The sequence below is a fragment of the Babylonia areolata genome, chromosome 35, assembly GCF_041734735.1.
Source record: "Babylonia areolata isolate BAREFJ2019XMU chromosome 35, ASM4173473v1, whole genome shotgun sequence".
Taxonomy (NCBI): Eukaryota; Metazoa; Mollusca; class Gastropoda; order Neogastropoda; family Buccinidae; genus Babylonia; species Babylonia areolata.
In genome coordinates this window covers 17,438,433-17,452,516 of record NC_134910.1, presented here as the reverse complement: position 1 = coordinate 17,452,516, position 14,084 = coordinate 17,438,433, and the positions used below count along the sequence as shown (strand labels likewise).

Genomic DNA, 14,084 nt, shown 5'->3' with positions numbered 1-14,084 from the left:
TGCCGGGTAGCTCTGAAGACGGCTTGGGATGGTGAGGACGCAGGGGCTGGCGACGGTGGGGTCTGTTCTGGGCTGTCTCACGATGCATACCAACCACCCCCGAAACGACAGATCTTTGCTCCTCTGCTGCTGGCAGCGGACAGAAAACGACAGTTCGACCCCTCTTCACACAACAAAACCACAGTTCGACCCCTCTTCACACAACAAAACGACAGTTCGACCCCTCTTCACACAACAAAACGACAGTTCGACCCCTCTTCACACAACAAAACCACAGTTCGACCTCTCTTCACACAACAAAACGACAGTTCGACCCCTCTTCACACAACAAAACCACAGTTCGACCTCTCTTCACACAACAAAACCACAGTTCGACCCCTCTTCACACAACAAAACGACAGTTCGACCCCTCTTCACACAACAAAACGACAGTTCGACCCCTCTTCACACAACAAAACGACAGTTCGACCTCTCTTCACACAACAAAACCACAGTTCGACCTCTCTTCACACAACAAAACCACAGTTCGACCCCTCTGCAACAACAAAACGACCAGCGCCGCAAGCGACGCAACCACTACAAACTGTACCAAACAGGGAACAACAAACGACCCCTCAACGAAAGAAACTGACCTTAATTACTTTAAGGGCGTAACAGCCAATATGTCGTTAAACTCCACTCCACACATTGCAAAGCATAGCATAGCATAGCATAGCATAGCATAGCATAGCATAGAGTGGAACACCCAGACGGGCAGTAAGCTGTTCTGAATTCGTCCTGACCTGAACGAGATACACACATCGATCTCACATGAAGAACTGCAAGGAGGAACTTGTGTTGTTCAGATTGCAGGCAGGGCACACTATTCTCACTCATTCTTACTTGTTAAAATGGGAAGAGGTCCCTTACCTCAATGTATTCCCTGTGATGAGCCTCTCATTGAAACAAATGCTCATTGACTCATGACATTAAATACAGACATTACAAGGCATATTCCCTCATGGACGCTAATGGACTTCTTGAAAGAAATGAAAATTTTAATCAGATTTGAATGTTTGTGTGTGTGTGTCCCTTTTTTTTTCTTTTAATTTAATGATTTTCACTCCATTCTTTGTGTCATTCTGCTGGAATCTATTTTGAGACATAAGTTTTTATGCAAGATTCCATCACATGGTTTGTTATCAGTGGAGAGAGGTGAGTAATCGAACTGTGTATCATCAGCAAATTCAGTGTGAGAGACAGAATGTGCTACAATGATGATAGAGTGAATAGACTGGGTGTTCAGTATGAAAAGTAAGGGAACTAGAACAGAGTTTCAGTTTCTCAAGGAGGCATCACTGCATTCAGACAAATCCATATACTCTACACCACATCTGCTGCACAGATGCCCAACAGCAGCATAACCAAAAGCCCTCATCAGGCCCTGACCGCATGCATACATATTTGTGTACCTATCATAGTGAATTTCTTCTCCAGAATTTTGCCAGAGGACACACTCTTGTTGCCATGGGTTCTTTTTCAGTGTGCCAAGTGTAAGCTGCTCATGGAACTGCGGTTTATCGTCTCATCCGAATGATTAGATGCTCATTTTGATTTTCCAGCCAAACTTGGGAGAAAGGGCGAGAGCAGGAACTGACCCAACACCCCTCACATCACTGTAATGGCAAATAAGCATCTTAACCATTCTGCCACATTTCTCCTAAAACAGAATCATGAGGGACTCCAAACTGCATGGATGCAGACTCAGAACAGAAGCCAGAATTAAGTACAGTTTGATTTTTTTTTTTCTTTTCTTCATTTTTTTAAATTTTTTTAATGCACAGACTCAGCCCTATGGAGAATATAAAGAATAACAAAAAATTACAAATGATCAGTGATCATACATTCAAACAGAATACACATGACAATAAAAAATATTTAAAGTTCTCAAGAAATGTTATTTTGACTCCAAACGAATACACTGCACAACAGCGATGACTTTTTTTCCCCCATGATTTATTTATATCATAAAACTGACAATAACAATCAAATGAATTAAACAACAACAAAATGTTTCAGATCAGATCATGGCATGGTCCCATCCACTGATACTCATATTTTTTCTCTCATGCCAATACACACAAAACTAGATACTGATAATATTTCTTTGGAAGGTAAATGAATGAAATACACATACATACTTCTGAGAGTGGCATAAACTAGAAATGGTTTGCATCCACTGTGAACAGCTTTCAATCCTCCATCACATCTTTTACTGACATACATATCAACCATATTTGTAGGTCAGCATAATTATGCAGCACTCCAAAAAATCAGCTCCATTCGCCAATATCTAACCACAGAAACCACAAAGACATTGATGTTTTTTCTATATAGATTGAATTATGGAAATCCTCTTCTTGCTGGCTGCCCCCAAAACACTGTGTTGACAAACTTTAAAAAGTTCAAAACTCTGCAGCATGACTCACACTCATGTGTGTTCCTTACTTTTTTCCCCCTTCCAATCATTACAACCCCACCCCCTGAAAAGCAAACAAAAAAACAACAACAAACAAACAGAACTCACATGCCACATAATAATGATAAGAAGAAGAATGAAGTGCTGTCCTATTGAGCTGTTCCCTCAAAGAGAGGGTCACAGTGCTTCACAAATCAAATTTAACAATAAAGAATCAAAAATTCTCAAGAAAAATCAAATAACAAACAATCACTCATTCAGTCATTGCGCTCCACAAATTACATGTTGCAAAAGAGAAGTAACAATCATAAGAAAAGAATCAACAATGAAGAAACAGTCACCAACCTCGCATTATGAAAAGCAAACACACACAATCACACACACACACACGTGTGTATGCACACACACACACAAATACACACACACAACACCTCCACCTACACCTACACAACAACACACACACAACACTGGAAAAGAAGTACACCCCTCATATAACAGCAAATTATACCGAAATTAGACTGAACTGTTACTGAAATGCAAGACAAAAAAGTTATGTTTTCAGCTGGGACTTGAAAGTGTCCAGAGAAGGGGCATTTCACAGGTCAGCAGGCAGTGAGTTCCAGACAGTTGGGGCTGAGAAACTGAATGATTGGTGACCAAAGGTTTTCAGATTAGTGTTCGGCACCTGAAGTAACCTTTCAGCTGAAGATCAAAGTGACCGGAAATGCTGATAAGTTATGAGTGAATAAGAGAGAAAATGCAGGAGTGTACCATCAAAAAAGCTGTATGCAAATGTGGGGATTTGCACTGAATGCGGAATTTTATAATGTGTTATGAATGTTTTTTTTGTGACAGATAGATAAATAAATAAATAACCAATGATGGAGTCTGGAGAAAAAAAAAGACCATCTTCTACTGGATCTACTGGATTTGCATTGACAACTTCTGGTGTGTGTGTGTGTGTGTGTGTGTGTGTGTGTGTGTGTGTGTGTGTGTGTGCATAAGCTGTAAGTAAGATGATTTGATTTGCAAATGTTGCCGAGCTACACGTTTGGAGTTAAAAGACACTTGTGTTTTCTCAACTTTTTTATGACATTGTGTATTTGGAAATGTTTGTTCTGTGACTGGGCATGAAAACATTATTTTGCAGTAATCCTCCATACTCCAATAGGAGTGAAAGGATAATTAAAACTTGAAACTTGCGTGTGTGTGTGTGTGTGTGTGTGTGTGTGTGTGTGTGAGAACATGCATGCATACAGGTATGCGCATTCATGCATGCAATTCAAACTGAGTGTGCACACACATGCATGATGCTTAGTGTTTAAATTAGAAAACAAAATATTACACATTTTAAGTGTTTTACCCATACATTTGAAAATTCAATAGGATTTGACATCTGATATTGTTGCTTATACAGTTATAGTGTAGACAATCACACAGGTGTGCATCAGGATCGCCCAACTATATCAAAATCCAACAGTTAAATACAAAACTGTCCCATCTGAAAAAAAGTACAAAGCAACATAGTTCATGACATTATCTTAACAATTGCGCTTCTTAAGGTAAATAAATCTAGGCTGTGCTGAGGACAACAGCCCTTCCTTTTGATCCAGATTAAAAAAAGAAAAAAGAAAAAAAGACCAAATATACCCCAAAGCCACTAAAAAAATAAACACATAAAAAGGCAATATAATAACAAACATCACTGCAGAATGGATAGCTGGTACCCATCCCAGTGTTAATAATATCACTTCCTAATCACCGTAGCAAAACAGCACTGATAGTACGGTACATCACTGAATGAGGAAAACAGAGAGAAAAAAACAACTTTCCAGGCTTGCTGTATGTAAAGAAAGGGAAATAAAGTGGAAAAGTAGAAAAAGGAGACAACAGTGAAGGGGAAAAAAAGGAAAAAACAAAGAGAACAATAGTAATGAAGAATTTTCTAGCACAGAATGTCCAGAAAACAGGAATGCTATTTATAGTGAAATATCCATGGCATCCCACTGGGAACTTCAGTGTGACTATATATAACTTTCAGTTTTATACAGATTTCTTGTTTTATGGATATAAACTGTATACATTCCTCTCTCGGTGATTAAGTGCACTGTGTTCTACTGTGCCTATAAGTTATAGGTCATGTTTCAGTTGTGTACAATGTTGGTGACTGAAGGTGTGAGTTCAAGCCATTGCAGTTGAACATTTCCGAGATCTAGATCAACCAAGATTGTTCTGTGCTGTGTCATGTCAATGTCAGTTGAGTCATGTTGTGTTGTGATGTTGCATCACACTGTTGTGCATCAGATTGTTTTGCATTGCATTTTAAACTAAAGATTCAGCAGGTGACAAGGGATTTCTCCTCAATGTGCTGTGACACAAATGATAAAGTATAATACAGTAAAACCTTTTACTAAGTCATTGTATTCCATTGCATTGTTAAGTTGCTTGCATCGTGCTGTGTTCATTGTGTTGTTTTATACTGCAATGTACTACATGAACTGATTTTTTTCCTGTTGTATTCCAAACCAAAGCTTTGTGGGGCCATCCAGAAAGCCATTCATTACAAGCACCACTTCTCACATTTTCAGTTTCAGTGTCAGTTTCAGAGATGTGTCAAAGTGTGTGGATTGATCCATTAAATTGCCACTTCAACACATGTCCAATGATATCCTTTGTAACACATTTTTTTCCTATCAATTATCATCTTTGCTCTGGAATGAACTGTCATATAGTAACCTGCACACATCTAGACATCTGGGCTGTTTAATACATTTCAGTTTCAAGGAGGTGTCAAAGCTTATATACGCTACACCACATCTGTGTAAATATATATATATATATATTAATAAATCAGATGCCTGACAGACGCATACATCTGACGCGCCGGTCAGACCTTCAGAGCCTACACTGAAACTCATGAATACAATTTCAATGCTCATAACTTTCCATCTTCACTGTCAAATACACTGACTCTTATGCCATAACCTGCACACACCTTTCTTTTCCAAAGACTTCAAGTTCAACCAACATATATGGACCAGGATTTTGTTCTCCCTTCTCCACAAGACCTTGAGTGGTGTTCTGGGTGCTAGTCGTTTGGATGAGACAATAAACTGAGGTTTTGTGTGCATCAAAAGGGTTGTTCCTGGGTAATTCTGTAGAAAATTCCCTGTTGATGGTGATAAAAAAACAAAACACTTGTAGACAGAAAAACAGGAGGTGCGGCAGTGTGGAAAGCAACCCAAATTTCATTTGGCGAAATACGACACAATATGATGCAGTACAACACAACCCTGATAAACATTTTCCTGAAGAAGGCTTTGTAAGAAGAAAAGACTTGGGGCAATACAAATCAGCTGAGGTGATGAATATTGTCGCTCCTATTTCATATAGGACATAAATCAATATCAAAGTCAAGCAAGACCAAAGTATTCCCCTATCAATGCAAAAGAAACAGCTAAAAAACCCAACAAAAAACAAAAACAAACAACAACAACCCCCCCCCAAAAAAAAAAACAACAATAATAAAAATTAGATTTTAAACTAAAAAATAATTACAATATGAACAAAATATTGACTGATGATCCCATATGTGAGGTAGTATGTTAAATTTTTATTTTCATTTTTCCTTTTATCCACACAGATTTAAAAGGCAAAAGCTTTCTTTCATACATTCTAATATCTATGGAATATGATTCATAATTGTTTGAAATGTTGTGACAATACTTTCATACCATGTGCAAATACACACATGGATGGATACAAGCGAAATCACACACCCAAACACACTTAAAAGCCATACACAAACACATGTATTCAATGACACACTGCCTTACAATCTTTTTATTTTGTATCACACATCCAAACACTTTCCATTATGATAAATCAAATATCAAATGCCTTTCCTGTCATAGATCATGGACAACTGTTCCAGTGCTTGCAGAGAAAGAGAGAAAAAAACCATGAAAAATGGAAAATAAAAATGATGGGTGGGAAAAAATTACAAAGAACACAGCATTACTTCAAAATATGCACAACACTATCAAAGATTTTTTTTCCTAAACTAGAAAAATGTTAAAATTCATATGAAAAAACTCTGTAAAATGGGAAAGTACTGAACAGTTTCAAGTGAAGACAGTGGTCCCAGACAGCTGATTTACGCAACTTTGCAAGCTGTGCAGATGATTATGTATGAGTATAATGATGAGAGATGGATCTAACTTGTCTTATGATTCATTTGAACTAGCAGGTGATGATGACAATGACGAAACTGACAGCAACATTGGACACTTTCTTCAGTCGGGTGACCATGACTGACAGTGAAAATGCGGTACTTTCATATAATTTGAATGGAGGGGAAGGAGAGATAGAGGAGTAGTGTAAGACAATTGGTCGAAGGCTAGACAAAGGGCGTTAAGGGGCATGGCCCCAACCATCCATGAACTGTCTTTTCACAGTGTTCAACTGCCCGGAATACAACAGCCAATAAGCCACAATATTCATGAAACCAAGGGTTCACAGACGATTGGTTCATTTTTTTCATGCTTTTTGTCATTGATTACTTGGCCAGTTTCTTTGTAGAGGAGGCAAACTATATGCACAGCAGACAGTTTCTCAGATCAGTTACAACCAGGAGGTAGGAAATATCATCAAAGCACTTTGTCCTCTAAAGGGAGACGCTTGTATGTGAAAGAAAAGCTTGACAGCTCACCTTCTGAGAAAATGATGGACTTTTCATCTTGACCAAACCCACATTTGTTGTTGCTGGGACAGTTATTCACTAGTGTTGTGACTGTTATCATAAACTTACAAGCCATTTCATTTTCTTCAATAAGCATGCTTATTCCAGCTGCATTTTGTTTGCTTTCTTTCGTGGTGTCATTCTGTGGAGGTGGAAATAGACATTTTTCATGCATAAAAATGATCATCTTCACTTTGAAATGCCTGAATAGTTACCTTGATTCAAAATAATTGGGAAAAAAGACCGGATTTATTATCCACATGCATTTTCCTTCACAAAAACATTCACTTTCATTCTGTATCTTCTGCAGTTTTTGTGCTAAAATTTACAAAATTCCCTGGAACTGAATGGGTTAAAGGCAGATGTCAGTTGGCTCTACCCATGTAGGTAGCCTGTTGTGCAAATGACTCTTGGGTTTCAAAAGCGCTTAGTTTGGTCTGTAACTGAAGATATGTTCCATGTAAGTACCAAAAATACAATAAATTAGTAATACACGCCAGCAGCATTAGCTACACAGTCTGGTCAACTGGGCAGACATACCAGCTACAGCTGTGCACAGTCTGACACAGTACATTAACATCTATTCTGGGCTTCTGACAACACATAAATATGTGTCCCTGATGCTCTGAAAATGGAAAGTACACACAAGTGGGTCTCTGGGACATTTAAAAAATTTCTAGCACAAACATTTAGCAAAAATGAACATCCTGGACTGGAGCGTCAGCCTGTCGCTGGGACTGTCTGCCCCAAAGGAGAGTTGTTCTGTACACCTCCTGGCCCCTGGCCTGGACAGTTATATTCGGGAGACTGCATGTCTGCCTTTGTAAGTATGCAGCAATGCAGATTTCATAAGAATGTGCAGCAACAGAGTGACCCACTGAAGGCAGTCTGGGAACCCCATATATATGGTAAGAGTCCCTGGGAATTTTAACTTATCAGAAACCCTACTATAATTTTATCTCAATAATCAAAAGTATTCAGGAGAAATCAGTGACAAGAACTGATTTTAGAATCTGGAATGAGAGTGGGAGAAGGGTAGGAGAGGAGGTAGGCAGACTATATCATGTTCAGGTAAAACTGAGCAGGTACATTTAACAACCTTGACCTTTGTGGCTTCTGTCCCATGATGTGTTCATCAAAGTGGAGTCACCAAAGTAGTGTTCCCTAAATGATTAATTTACTTTTCTCACTGAACAAAACTTTATCAATTGTGTCATTCAAATTAATATATCAAGTGGAAAGAAAAGTAAATGAAATAAAGTAACTCTTTTCTATATATGGGGGTGTATATGTCTGTAAGCAACAGTATATATATGTCAAGAGTAGTTGATGTGTGTGTATATATATGCATCTTCCTTATTCCAATACAGGACCAGCATCAACTTGCTGATGACTGTCGTAGTTGATGTAAGCTGGGTATCTTCATGTTTCCATAACCCACTGAGCACTGGCATGGATTACAGGATATTTAAACATGTGTATTTTATCTTTTGCATGCATATACACACAAAGGGGGTTCAGGCACTACCAGGTCTGCACATATGTTGACCTGGAAAATCGCAAAAATGTCCACCCTTAACCCACCAGGTGCGCCCGAACTGTGGATCTAACCCAGGAAATTCAGACAAGAATCCAGCACTCTAACCATTCAGCCACAACAGGATTGTGTGTGTGCGTGTGTGTGTGTGTGTGTGTGTGTGTGTGTGTGTGTAGGTTTGTGCATGTGTGCATGCGCTGTGTGTGTGCATGCATGTGTGCATGCCTGCATTTGTGTGTGTTCAGTATTGTCTGTAAATAACATTGCACACTGCAGCAAACATCAATTGAAGAACAATACTGTTACATGAATATGAGGGCCATTCAATAAATCTTGCAATACAGCAATTCTAGGAAAGTTACAAATCTTATGCTTACTCCACCTTTTCAAAGAACTCTCCCTCAGCTTGTATGCACTTAATCATCTGCTCAAACTAAATTGTCATGATGCCAGCCCACGTGACCTGGGGTCATAATGAGAACCTCGAAGAAGGCTCAAGCATATGGACACTGAAACTTCCCCCCCTTAAACAGCTGCTTCACCTCAGGGAACAAAAACCAATCACAAGGGGCTGAGTCAGGAGAATGCGGGGGATGAGTGACCAGTTGTACACCATTCTCCTTCAGGAAGTCTACAGTTACAGCAGCTGTGTGAGATCAGGCATTGTCATGATGCAGGAGTAGTCTTTGTTCCACATCAAACATCTTAGGGAGGTAGACAGTGGCGAACCACTCAGAGTTTACCGTTCTCCTTTCTCAGAGGGGTACAGCTGTAACATGGCCTGATTTTGTAAAGTATGCAACCATTTGTTTGGAATGACTTTTGAAACGATGGAATTTTGTAGGCGCACTTTCATTTGGAAAGACCCAAACCGCTAATTGCTGTTTTGTTTCTGGATCGTACTGGTACACCCATGTTTCATCCCCTATAACAGATGTCCCAAACACGATTTGATCATTTCATCAATGGTGACATGAGGGCCATCTTTGACCACAGACCTCACCTGGGCAATTTTTTTGGTTGGTTACAACTGTTACACGTCGGCCACAATGGTTATCATCTTTCAAGGTTGGTCTTCAATGTTGGAACTGAATGTACCACCTGAAGACTGTGGTCTGTGATGGTGCTTGCTTCCCCAAACAATCCAACAAACTCTTGAAGTACTGCTGATAACTCACCCTGGTGAAAGCCGTACAGCGTCACAGCTGGAAAATCCCTCAGACTCAGCTCAATTTCAGCCCCAGGAAGACCGTCACCCTTACCTGACATTTTGCCTTCCTGAACACAAATGGTTTTACATAACACTTTTTAACAGAATGAAATTTGACTTTTTCAATATGACATTGCTGTATATAATGTATATAATGATGTAATGATTATTGTGACATCAATAGTTCTTCCCTATTGCATCACTTATTGAAGGGCCCTCGTACAAAACACACAAGGAGTCTACATACACATGTATCAAAAGTATAAAGGCAGGTGTGTGTGTAGGTATGCATGTATGTTTTACAATTTTAAGAAATTCTAATTATTTGGAATAGTGTTTCTTATTTTTAAATCAATGTTTTTTAATGTATGTGATAAAATCACAGATCTCTCTCATGGCATGCTAGAATGTGATGTTTTTATTACAGAAACTGCCACTGAAGAATTTATATACATATAGTGATAATTTTACTATAGTGTCTCTTATTTGGAAATAGTGCTTCTTAGTTTTTCTTTAAAATGCATGTTATAATTTCTTTTACTGTGTGATAAATCAAGCTGCTAAGCATGTTTGAATTCAACTTTTTCACTTTTAAGTTTGACTTTTGCCATGTTCATATGTATATGAGACTCGACTGCAGGCTGAGAGACTGTGTGGCGTGAGTGATAAGCCTTTGAATGCACACATAATTTCAAATCAGATTAATACAGATGTATTGTACCCATATGAATGCCATGTGATGATGTATGCAGTTGTTTTTCTTAATGTACTCCTCCAACCCTTCCTTCCAGCACAAGAGCTACTGGAGAAGTCACAAAGCAATGCTGTTCCAGCTCTAAACATCAACTCACCAAAGTATAAACTTTCTCATCCTCTGTTGGAAAATATTTATTCTACAGTTACTGAGTTAGGATAGACGGTCTGCATTCTGTACCACTAGAAATCTTTGCTACTAGTCACCGTGATGGAATGGTTAGCATTGCAGACTTATGTCTGGGAGGACCCGGGTTCGACTCCCAGCAGAGGTGGGTTTTTCAGTACGCAGCCAGCTTCTACCTGGAGTTAAGTGTGCTATGGGCTTAATTGGGAAAACTGGAACCACAGGTCGAGTATCATCCACTTCATGGATTCATCTTTGAGTGTTGCTCAAATTTCCTGATCAACACTGCAAGTGTCCGTATTTCTTGGGCCTGGTTAACACTGGGATATCATTGTGAAAGGAAGCCTGGAGTAAAGCCTTGTCACGTAGTCCCAAACCTAAATGTACCACATCATCATCATTACCATTTTCCTCCTTCATCATCAATGATGTGTCATCAGATTCATGGGGGGACTGTCGTTGGGGGTTGTGGTGTCGGTCTGCACACTGGGGGGTATGTTCACTAAGTCTGGCTCTGCAACTAAGCTATTATTGTCGTCAGTATGGGGCTTTTTAGATGGTGTCCTAAGAAAATAAATCAGAACAGACACTAATGAACACCATCGAAGCGACTCAGCAGCAGTGCAGCGTCTCCTCTGGTGTGTAGCTTTCAGGTGACCTAACATCGATAGTTCCCTCTGAACTGCCAACTCTGGGGCCATGACAGATGAACCCAGGTGTGTATGTGCATGGAAGATTCAGTGAGTGGCATGGGACGAACGCCACTGAAACAGTGCAAATGAATGAACAGCAAAAAAAAAAAAAAAAAAAAAAAAAAAAAAAAAAAAAAAAAAAAAAAATCCTTGCTTCAAAACAATGTTGGCAACACATGGCCAGACTAGTCAATATCTATGTCAACCACCTCAGACGTAAATTCTGGAGGTAAAACCTGAGTACAATCAGCATCACAAATTCAGAATATATGTACCATGAAAATCATTTGCACAGATAAATTCAGTTGAAAATGAAATAAGAAAATTCTGTCTTTCACTACAAATTGTGGTTATTGCTACAATGACAAGTATATAAAATCCTATAATATGGACCATAAATGGTTTTGCCTTGATCATGTTTCTGAGTATCTCATATGACTCACATGAACTGCAACATTCAGAGAACATTATCTCTTCCATGAAAGGAAAGAATGTGATTATGAATAATATTGTTTTTCTTCTTAATTTTTTCACTCTTTTTTGTTGTTGTTCAACTAAATGTTTCTATCTAAATAGTAAATAACTCAAATACAATACACAAGAAATGCATTTCTTTCTAAGAATGTCATCACTTCCATGCAAGGAAGGAATGTGAAAACCATTTCTTCAGCACGCATGTTTCTCAACATTCATAGAATATCAAAGGATGAAAAATAACACAGATAAAGTGCCCTTTCAAATACTAACATTATTCCTTCCATGAAAGGAAACAATCAATGTCAAAAGTTTCATCAGAATATTTCCATATTTCTGACAACAGGATGAAAAGAAGTCAGTGACACTGTACCAGAAAAGCACTTTTCAAAGTTTGTTGTCGAGAACCTGAGTAGAAACACAAGCAGTCAATCTTCAGAACAAAGACATGCAATAATGTTCAACACACAAATCAAGAGTTGTGCTGAACAGATGACAGATCTAAACTATGACTGTTGGAGCCAGCGTTCTGCTGTGCAGTGATCATGCTGATGTCAATGTACATAAACTGGTCAGTACCAGGCATGGCTGGCTTTGCCTTACAGCTCTCTGCCTCCCCTCCATGCACCTCCATGTGGGAGGTCAGCAGGTCACGATGCGAGAAAGCTGCACCACAGATGCTGCAGGGAAAGGGTTTTTCTCCAGTGTGCTTCATCCTGTGAATGCTCAAAGCCCTGCTGGTGAAGAAGCGGGCGTCGCACTGTGTACAGGCAAACTTGGACACATCCTTCTTGTGCACCCTGGAGGCATGTCGCTTCAGGTCAGAGGAGGTGAAGAATGCAGCATTGCAGTCCTCACAGGAGAATGACTTCTGTCCATTGTGGGTATTCATGTGTCTGGTCAGATGCCCTGACCGTCGAAACGACAAGTTGCATATACTGCAGGTGAAGGGCCTTTTATCTTCATGCATTCTCACATGCAGCCTCAGGTCACCGGAGCGAGCAAATGTGGCACTGCATATATCACATGAGAAGGGTTTTTCTCCTGTGTGAATCCTCATGTGCACTTTCAGGTCACTGGCCCTAACAAATGCTGCACCGCATTCAGAACAGGCATGTGGCTTGATCCCCATGTGGAAAATGCGGTGCATTTTTAAATCCTCATTGGTGAAAAACTTGTTCCCACATTCAGGGCAGGAGAAGGGTTTGATCAGGGAGTGTTTTCTGGCAATGTGCTTTTTCAGGTCAGACGTGCAGGTGAAAGCACCATCACACTCATTGCACGCAAAGGGTTTCTCTCCCGTGTGGAGCTTCATGTGTCTTTTGAGCTGATCTGAGCGGCGGAACGTGCGATCACACTGACTGCAGGCGTAGGGCTTCTGCCCTGTATGGATCCTCATGTGGCACGTCAGAGCGCTGGACTTGCGGAAGGCAGCATGGCAGTCGCTACATTTGTAGGGCTTTTCACCTGTGTGCACGCGCTGGTGACCCCGCAGGTCGGCCTGGGAAAAGAAGCGAGCCTGACACTCGGGGCAGGAGAAAGGTCTGACAGCCAGATGCTTGCGTATAGTGTGACGCTTCAGCTCCTGGGAACACTTGAAGGCACTGCTGCAGTCCTGGCACTGAAACGGTAACTCCCCAGTGTGGGTACGTGTGTGCACTTTCAGAGATTCTGCCTTCCGGAAGCTGATGTTGCACTCCTGGCACTTGTACGGTCTCTCGTCAGTGTGCGTGCGGGTGTGCTCCCTCAGCCGACTTTTCTTCACAAATGTGGAGTCACAATACTGGCACTGGTAGGGGCGGGGCTTTTCCAGGCGGGTGAGACTTTTCTTCAGGATCTTACTCACCAGCTGTGGTTTGGTCACACAAACCCCTTCATCTTCTGTACAGCTCCCAAACTCTTCCTGGCTGCAATCTGTCATGCCATCTATCACTGTTTCTTGGTCTGACTCTGGTTCCATCTTGATCACAAAGTTGGTGTGTTCAGAGGATGCTTCTGGCAGACAGCTTGTGGAGGCAGAAACTCCAGCTGACTGCCTGTGGTGGTGAAGGAAGTCTGTGGTGCCCACAACATGGGCTGGCTGCTGACCTGG

At 40.3% G+C, this 14,084-nt stretch overlaps 1 protein-coding gene across 1 annotated transcript in view; it reads right to left on the bottom strand.

Annotated features, from left to right (window-relative positions):
* Positions 1 to 1,985: 1,985 nt before the first annotated feature.
* Positions 1,986 to 14,084, bottom strand: part of LOC143277901 (uncharacterized) — a 22,071-nt gene continuing 9,972 nt past the window's right edge. The window contains exon 3 of the mRNA XM_076582860.1: positions 1,986 to 14,084. This exon is cut by the window's right edge and continues 113 nt beyond it. Within this exon, the coding sequence (XP_076438975.1) occupies positions 12,465 to 14,084 (1,620 nt within the window). The 3' untranslated portion in view covers positions 1,986 to 12,464.